At 39.3% G+C, this 9,809-nt stretch overlaps 1 protein-coding gene across 1 annotated transcript in view; it reads left to right on the plus strand.

The window, feature by feature from the left end:
* The window catches only part of LOC102753075 (cytochrome b5 reductase 4), a 75,356-nt gene that overhangs the window by 53,939 nt on the left and 11,608 nt on the right, over window positions 1–9,809 (plus strand). Inside the window, exons 9-12 of the mRNA XM_015570288.1 lie at window positions 2,130–2,270; window positions 4,315–4,467; window positions 7,520–7,670; window positions 7,975–8,061. Of these exons, the coding sequence (XP_015425774.1) occupies window positions 2,130–2,270; window positions 4,315–4,467; window positions 7,520–7,670; window positions 7,975–8,061 (532 nt within the window). The remainder of the gene's footprint in view (window positions 1–2,129; window positions 2,271–4,314; window positions 4,468–7,519; window positions 7,671–7,974; window positions 8,062–9,809) is intronic.

The following is a 9,809-nucleotide window of genomic DNA, read 5'->3' on the forward strand; positions in this document are numbered from 1 at the left end:
TTATGGCATTATTATTCTTAAATTTATATTTTCTAATAAGTATAATATTTTCATTGATTTCAGGGAGGAAGGGAAAGGAGAGAGAGAGAGAAACATCAATGGTGAGAGAAACATCTATTGGCTGCATCCTGCATACCCCGTAATTGTGACTTCCTGGTTCATAGGTTGACACAACCACTGAGCCACACCGGCCAGGCTGTAGATTATTTTATTCACTGTAGCAAAGCTGAATATTTATATTATCTAAGTATTATGATTAACTTGATGTCAGTATCTTTAAATGTTTAGTCCATCACATGGTTCTTAGGTTTTCAGTATAGATAACTTAAATTATTGGTTAGTATACTGGCTTCCTCCTCCTGAAATTTCTTAGCTAAAGGAATTTTAGTTTGAAAATAAACATACATGTAAGTTGAATACTTTTAATGCAGTGTCTTCTCATGTCAAATTTAGAATTTACTTTGACATTTTCTCGTGTAATTGTCTATGCTTACAAAGCCAAAAACCTTAAGCTTAAATAATGGCATTGTCCAGACTGCAATAGCCAGCACATCTGATTTCTACTCCTTTTTCCTCATATTGTGTCAGCTATAGCTTTCTCTGTCCTCAGTCCAATTGAAATAGAAAAACTTTCTTAAATTTTTCTTAAAACTTTTAGAATCTTTAGTTAGAATGTTCTTTTGAAATGATAGCAGCCTTTTGTAGGAAAGATATTGAAATTAGTATAGTTAAATAGACCGAATGGCAGAATAACTGAACAACCGAACAACCGCACATCTGGTCGCTATGGCGTGCGCTGACCACCAGGGGGCGCACGTGGAACATGGTAGGCATCGGCCACAGCGGGATGGTGGAGCAGGTGAGCAGGGGTGCCAGACCAAAGCTGGGCACCGGTAGCTGTCATCGGGGTGAGCCTTTGGTGGTTACTGAATATTCTTTGCTCCCGTGCACCATGGTCGCACCAGGTGTTTGCACCTACTTCTGGTGTTAGCCCCACTCGCATCCGCTGCTGGCGCTAGAGTTGCTGCTCGCACCTGCTGCTGGCGTCTGGCACCAGCCCCGATCACTCGGCACCTTCAGCAGGTGTGAGCGGTAGCTGCCGGCCCAGATTGCCCCTCAGGGCTTCTCCATCTCCCCCTGCTCCGGAGGGGTGATAGGGGCCGGCAGCTGCCTCTCGCACTCGCTGCCAACAATGGCCCTGCTCATACCTGCTCATGGCGCCAGCCCCACTCTCAGCCACTGACTGCTCCAGCACCGCTCACACCTGCTGCTGGCACCGGCCCCAGTCACTCTGCGCTGTCAGTGGGGGCTGGCGCCGTCAGGGAGTGGGAGCAGCAGTGGTGGCGGGAGCAGAGCTGCTGGCAGACAGGGACTGGGGGCCGCGGCGGGAGGGGTCAGGTGGGGGCATGGAGGATGGGCCAAGACCCACCTCTGTGCCCACCACAGCCTCACAGCCCATAGTTCCTTTCAAGGTGCACAAATTCGTGCACTGGGCCGCGCGCGCGTGCCCGAGAGAGAGAGAGAGAGAGAGAGTGTGTATAATATACATATGTATAGTACAAACATAGAGACACAGGAATGTATATTTTTCCAGTCTTTATCAAAGAAATATTTCTAAAGGTATTTAGTAGTGCTAATATTGTTAAAGTTTCAGTAGTTGAGTCTCAGAACTTTTCCATTCTGTAAGAAAAGAATTTAGAATGTAAATTTGTTGCTTGTCAAATATTTTTCACATCTACTATTTATATAACTTGTTAATATAAGGCTTTAAAATAGAATTATAAAAAAATGAATTTAAGAAGAAATAAATTAGGTTTTAATTACTTAGAATGTAATTTTAACATACAATAATAGACATGAGGAATATAATACTCATTTATTTTATAAAGTTTATTTTCAAATTATAGAAGTATTCATAGGTTTTGAAAAATAGATATCTCAGGAAATAAAATGGAAAAAAAATAACACTAGACAATTTTCAAAGTACTGATAAATTTTAAAAACATAGGTCTTTTAGTGAATTCAGCTCAATCAAAGAGCAAAAGCTGAGTTTGTGCTTTCACTTAATGGGTCTAGTATTATTCTTACTTAACTTATTCATGAATAAGAGAAAATGAATCACTTTTTAGGTTTGTACTACAGAAAGTGCCAGTTAATTTCCAAGGAAGATGCCACTCATGACACGAAGCTTTTCTACTTGATGCTGCCACCAAGCACTCACCTTCAGGTGCCAATTGGGCAACATGTTTACCTCAAGCTAACTATTGCAGGTAAGGCAAGCAGAGCCTTTGGAGGAATAGTTTCTTCTTTTATTAGCTGTTCTAAAACAGCACTAATCTCTTTAGAAAGCAGCCATGGAGATGATTATTAAGTGTTTGGGGGCAGCTGGATTTAGGGATGGCCAGATTCTAGTGCTCCTGCATGTTGGAACCACAGCCATGCCGTAGTATTGCATGGAACAAAGAAACTGCCACTAGTCACAGAGATGGTTCCACCAGCACCGTCATTTATTACTAACAAAGCCTTAGAGCAGTGGTTCTCAACCTTCTGGCCCTTTAAATACAGTTCCTCATGTTGTGACCCAACCATAAAATTATTTTCGTTGCTACTTCATAACTGTAATGTTGCTACTGTTATGAATCATAATGTAAATATCTGATACGCAGGATGGTCTTAGGCAACCCCTGTGAAAGAGTCATTCGGCCGCCCAAGGGGTCGCGACCCACAGGTTGAGAACCACTGCCTTAGAGGAAAGAGGTGCGGGAGTGCACAAATGCCCCTCGTGAAGACAACTCCTGCAAACATACCAGCACCTCTAAAAGCCACTTGCAGTCTTGTCATTTACAAAGTTGAATTTATAAAATTTCAAGATGAGTGAATGATTATAAATGATGTCCTTATCTGTGCCACCAGTATGAGAAGATCTGTAAATTCCTTACTGTGCGAATTCTTTTTCTCTCCTTTTCATCCTAAAATTACCTCATTTATTTGTTTTAACCCCTTCCCCAACAATATTTTTGTTAAAAACGTTTCTTTTTCAGACTAATTTTTTTATTTTGGTTCTATATAGTATTTTTGATGCTGGTTATGAAAACAGTTTGTAACTCGTCTTCCTATAAACCATATTTTTTTGCCATATTTTCTTAGTATACTCGTCGACGACTGAAAAAGAACATTTTGTGAAAACGAGTATACACGTTTCTGCCGGGGAAGGGGTTAAATACCCTTCTTACTGATGTGTAACATTTTCTTGGCTTTTTGAAGCTGCAAAATGTAACATTCTCATGTCAGTCAAGGTGTTTCCAGCCATCAATCTAACAGACTCCCAGCCAGGCTCTGGTGGAGGTGGTCGGTTATGATGGCACTATGAAGTCCTTCTTCATCATCTAATGCCAGGTCATTGTCCAATAACTGGTATCTTCCTCAGCGCAGTGTAATTTACAAAGACATTCATTTTGTATATGTCAAGCAGCCATGTGTAGTATTGTGCTCTTGCAAATTTGTGATGATTCCCCTCTCTTTGGAATTTGGCCAGCTAAAATATAACATGAAACTAGAGGCCCGATGCACGAAATTCGTGCAAGAGTAGGCCTTCCTTCCCCCGGCTGCCGGCACCAGCTTCCCTCTGGCACCCGGGACCCGGGCTTCCCTCTGGCCGTTGGCAGGCACCTGGGACCCGGGCTTCGTCTGGAAGGTCGTCCAGTCTAATTAGCATATTACACTTTTATTTTAACATGAAACATTAACATTTACCCTTTTAAAAAACTATTCTTTAAAGTAGTTGGATTAATATTATTTTTATCCAGTTACCAAAGCAGTATATACTATATTAAACATTAAAACAATTTAAAATGTAAAAAGTAAAATGTGAAATTCTTGCCTTTCTCAAACCCAAATAAATGATCAGTAACCATTGCAAAAAACTTATGTATAATAAAATTATTATGTAAGCACATACTTAAGTCTCTGTGTAAACTTTTTATGCCATTTTTGTTGTGGCTTATTACAAAGTTTATATGCTGATAGAAGAGATGATTGAGTTTATTAAATCCCAATTGTATGTCACACTTAATAAAAATAGATTGTTTATATCATAGATAAAATACTGATTTGTTAAAATTATTTCAGCTCACATTAACCCGGGGTATATATCTATCTGTACTATACACATATAGACCATAGAACTATATCAACATTAGGAGTACAGTTTTTAATGTAGGCTGATTGATTGCATCATAAAATTTGTGTGTTTTATCTTCATTCAGAGCTTTTTAGATTTTTAGAATTGAATTTCTTTGTCGTGACTTTTTCTAGGTACTGAAATAGTGAAGCCATATACACCTGTATCTGCTTCCTTACTCTCAGAGTTTAAGGAACCAGTTATTCCCAATAATAAATACATCTACTTTCTGATCAAAATCTATCCTGCTGGACTCTTTACACCAGAGCTTGATCATCTTCAGATTGGTTAGTATTTTATGTTTGTTTTTTTTGTTTGTTTGTTTACCCCATTTGTGTTCTGGGTTAGATCACATGTTATACTGCCCTCTAGTTATCTCCATCTGGGAGTCTATCAAATGTCTTAAACTCAACATGTCTGCACCAAAATCATGTTCTCTTTGTCCCACCCAACCTATCATTACTCCATACTCATCTCTGTTATTTGCAACATCACTCACTGTTCATTCTTGACCCAATCTGGAGATCGGAGCCAGCTTTGAGTCTTCCCATTTTATTCCTCCCAATCCAGTCAGGTACTGTGTTCTATTGAGTCTACCTCCCCGTGACTTTCTAATCTTTTCTGTCCCTTCAGCCACCCTCTTAGATCAAGCCTTCATCATGTCTCTCTTGGCTTCTAACTGGTCTCTCTCAGTTGCCTCTAACTGGGGTCTTTGTCTTTTTGTTTATCTGAATTTTCCAGTTCTTTTTCCAAACTGCCCTGAGAATAGATTTAACCATGTTGCTCTGCAGCTTTAAAGCCTCTGCTGAGTCTCCATTATCTAACTGACTAAGTCCCCTGTGTGACCTACAAATATTTTCATGATCTTTCTAGCTGTATCTCTGTAAGTCCCTTGTGTGACCTACAAATATTTTCATGATCTTTCTAGCTGTATCTCTCAGTGTACAGATCCTGGTGCTATTCAGAGTTCCACAAGCCTGGCATACTCACTCATAGGTACCTCACCTCTGAGTTGCCCTCACCTCGGATGCCCAACAACCCTGTCTCTATCTATAAAGTGCCCTTTTTAAAGAACCAAACAAAAATATCACTTCTATGAACATTCCCTCCTCCTCTGAACCCCTGCAAATCCTGACACGTTGTTCATAGCTCTAGGATAAGAATAAATAATATTTCTTCTTTACAAGACTTTGAGTTTAAAGGGTGAGTGTCTTATTTATCTTTGTATTTCCTGCACCTACCGTGGCACTTGGCACATAAAAGGCTCCCAATAAATATACTTTGAAAGAATGACTAAAAAGACTATAATGAAATGATTAAGGTTTTAGAGACTATCTGCTTTTACTCCTTTTTCTGTGTCTTCAGTTTTTCACTGCCTGAGCCTAACAGTACAAGTGTTCTTCCCCTTTTTAAGGCAGTATTAACAGTGCAGTGGAGTAACGGTGAGGTAGATCATGAAAATTTGGAAATAAAGAAAATTACATTGTTTTCTGAAAGTTAAGCTTAGAAATATTTATGCAATGATGTGATTAGTCATCTTGGGTTACATAAATCAAAATATTGACTAAAAATGTGAACCTAAAGAATTTTGGAATATCCACAAATCTAGTGAAGGTATCTATTTTGTGAAGGACTGACACATGATTGTAATACAGCACGTGGAAACAAGCAGCGGTATTGTAGCCTGTTTTAGAGCTTGAGTGAGCAGAGCAAGGTGGAGAGTGAGCCTAGAACATGAAAAAGGAAAGCCTGCAGCTCAGGATCAGTGTGTTTTCACCTCTATCCACAGAGCTAGACATGGCACGCACACTTGTTTCACTTAGAGGCATGTATGCTGCCATGGTAGTGATAACTGCAGCCACATTATGTCCCAAACAAACTACACTATAATGTTACTTTGTTCAATCCTACGTTCACCAAGCAACTTTTATATGATTGTTTTGGCCTTTCAAATGTCAAATGAATGATATGCCCTAAATGGGGTTTGTAATTTTCAGGTGAGTGGATGCAGATAGCCTGACTGGAAGTCAGTGACCTTTCTGGCATGTGTACTTGAATTTCCTGTGAACTTGATTAGCAAGAGGTACATTGCCCAAGTCTCATCAGTGTTATGATGTTGGACTGTGGACAGAAGTTACCAAGTTGGTATCATTTTTTGAGGCTTTTTTAGTAATATCCCAGGGATATTCTGCTCTTATCGTCCCTTTCAAACTATAACAAGGAGCTCTTTTACTTCTAACAATCAATCACTGTAAGATTCTTACTATCCTGCTATGGAAAAGAAAGGAAAAATTATGAACATCCAGCATTTAAAGATTCAAATTGTTTTTTTAAATATGGACAGCTTTATTTTTTATTTTTCAAATTACATTGAAAATTTCTGAAATGTCCTAAAGGCAGTTCTCTTATATGAGTGGTTATTTCAACTGCATTTCAGAAAATAGTTTTTCTCAGCTATTTTGATTCTATATTGTGAAGTAACATGCTCCAAGTACCGTTTCTGAACTTGCTTTGTTTTTATAGAAGTGAATTAAGAACAAACTCTTCTTGCTTTAATCCATTAGTGTTTTAAAAGATTTGATGGAAGTGAAATCAGCACATTTACTAACAAAAGATTTTACAATACATTTTTACTTCAATTTTCTCTCCTACTAATCTTACTATGGTTAAGAATCAATATGTAGCCCAGCCAGGTAGCTCAGTTGGTTGGAGCATCATCTTGTACCTCAAAAAGTTTGTGGGTTCAATTCCTAGTCAGGGCACATACCTAGATTGCAGGTTTGATCCCGGTCGGTGCAATTACAGGAGGCAACCAATTGATGTTTCTGTCTCACATTGATATTTCTCTTCCTCTCTCTCTGAAATCAATAAACATGTCCTCTGGTGAGGATTAAAAAAAAAAAAAGAATCAATATGTAAGTAGAAATTTCTTTTCTCTACCCTGTACTGTGCAAGACAGGGAGACATGGACTCTGCTTTTTAGGTGCTTATAATTTAATTTAGCAATCTATGTAGAGCCTGTATTTATTGGTAATTTGTACTTAAGTACTTGGCAGTAGTACTTAATTAGAGTCCAGATGGTTTGGGAAATTAATTGTGTAATTAAATGAGTGAAATAAAACATGATTATTAATTTGATTATAGTGATATAATCCAGACATACTTGGGGGCCTACTGAATACTTTTAAAACTCCTTACATACTACCTTAAATACTAAGATGGAGTCTGAAAGCTAAGCATTCATCCTGTGACTCACCAGTTTTCTAAATTCAGCTAGGTGTAGCCTTCTCAGTTTCCCTGCTTTTTTTCCCCTGATTTAGTTTATATTTTATCGTTTAGGAGATTTTGTTTCCGTAAGCAATCCTGAAGGCAATTTTAAAATATCCCAGTGCCAAGAATTGGAAGATCTCTTTTTATTGGCAGCTGGAACAGGCTTCACACCAATGGTTAAAATACTGAATTATGCTTTGACCAATATATCCAGTCTCAGGTATGTAATTTTATCTTTAATTACTATCCCTTATGAAGCTGTTAGATTAGTACAAGGTATTCTAAATTGTTTGATTCCTCAGTAGACCTTAATAGACATGTTCTCATTTCCTCATTCATTTCTTAACTCTGCCTCCTCAAGTCCTAGCTAATTATAAACATAATTCTCTTTTATTTTGATTCTTTTAGTTACCTAATTGCACTAAAAAAACATTTTTGCTAGTTTACTTTTAGATTGATTCATGCATATTTTAAATGTAATTGAAATAGTTCTTTTTGAGTTGTTGCTGTTTGTTTTTTTTAAGGAAGATGAAGCTGATGTTCTTCAATAAAACAGAGGATGATATAATTTGGAGAAGCCAATTGGAGAAATTAGCGTTTAAAGATAAAAGGTATTAAACTGGTACTAGCTCTACATTTAAATATCCATACACGTGTAAGTCAATCTTGGCAGTATTTCCTTTGGGTGGAACTTTTAATTGACCAGGAAGCTTCATCAAAGAAACAAAAACTAATCAGTAATTTTTTAAATGTAAATAATGTTCTACCCTTCCCCCCAAAGAAATAGTTTGCTAAGATTAATGTGACATCATATATGTATCAATATATGGGTTTTATGTTTATGCTAGAGGCCCAGTGCACGAAATTCGTGCAAGGGGGTGGAGGGGGGTCCCTCAGCCCAACCTGCACCCTCTCGCAATCAGGGACCACTGGCTTCTAACCGCTCACCTACCTGCCTGCCTGATCGCCCTAACCACTCTGCATACCTGCCTGATTGCCCCTAACCACTCTGCCTGCCTGCCTGATCACCCCTAACCCCTATACCTGCCTGCCTGATCATCCCTAACTGCTCGCCTGCCTGCCTGATCACCCCTACCTGCTCGACTGCCTGCCGGCCTGATCGCCCCTACCATCTCTGCCTCAGCTGCCGCCGCTGTGGCTTTGTCGGGAAGGATGTCCAGAAGGTCATTCGGCTGTCCGGTCTAATTAGCATATTACGCTTTTATTATTATAGATTATGTTATCTATACAGTTGGGTTTCAGTGTAGCCAATTTGGTAATTGAAGATTTAAATAAATTTGGTGGATAGATTATGCAAAAATAAACAGGTTTCTTTACTGCCTTTAATATGGTCATGTCCATAGTGATTTTCCATTGTTTACAAGCCGCTCTTCATTTGTGTTTACTGACATTAACATTTGCTGATAGCTGTATCATCAGTGGTCCTCAGGGTAGGCAATAGGAAAAGTTTGAGTTAAAGCTGAACCCAGTGGTAGAATGAGGCAGCAAGGATAGCAAAGTGGAAATTTGTTTCATTGGAAAAAGGGCCCTAGCACAGGCCGCCAAGAAAATAAGATAATTTAAATGAATGTATGCCCATTTCCCCTAAGAAATCTGAAAGCAGTGGGAAATTCTAAATAAACTTTTTAGAAGAAAAGTGAATTGGATAACCTAACATAATGTCTGTTCTTATCAGAAGCTATTTCTCATAATTTCAGGACTGTAAGCATCTGAAGTAAATATTTATGTTTATGATAGTATGGTATAGATCATTCCAGGCTTTATAAAATTAAAGGCCACACAAACTCAGCTGTTTCTCTGGGGGCTCCAGGTTCCTCTGAATATTTGCTGAACATCCTATCTAATAAATTAAGAATATGCTAATTGACTCTCAGGCCATCACAAAGATGGTGGCACCCACAGCCAATAAGGAGGGAATATGCTAATTGAATCCCCCACCCTCAAAGATGGTAGCACCCACAGCCACAAGATGGCGGCACCCAGTCCCCGCAGCCCCCTAGCCGCCCAGGGCCGGCCGAGGCTTGCACTGCCGGCAGTGGCAGCAGCAGAAGTGTGATGGGGCATCGCCTTCCCCTGATCGCCATGTCGCCTACCAACCCTGAGGGCTCCTGGACTGTGAGAGGGGGCAGGCCGGGCTGAGGGACCCCCCCTCCAGTGCATGAATTTTTATGCACCAGGCCCCTAGTGTGTGTGTGTGTGTGTGTGTGTGTGTGTATAGTGCCTACAACAGTCGATATTGAGTATTACATGCAGAGGGCACATTAGTAACAATTCTTGTGAAAAATAAAAGAAGTCTATATATATATAAAGCCAGCGACCTTAATGCCATCATGACCAG

The sequence above is a fragment of the Myotis davidii genome, unplaced genomic scaffold (assembly GCF_000327345.1).
Source record: "Myotis davidii unplaced genomic scaffold, ASM32734v1 scaffold185, whole genome shotgun sequence".
Classification (NCBI taxonomy): domain Eukaryota; kingdom Metazoa; phylum Chordata; class Mammalia; order Chiroptera; family Vespertilionidae; genus Myotis; species Myotis davidii.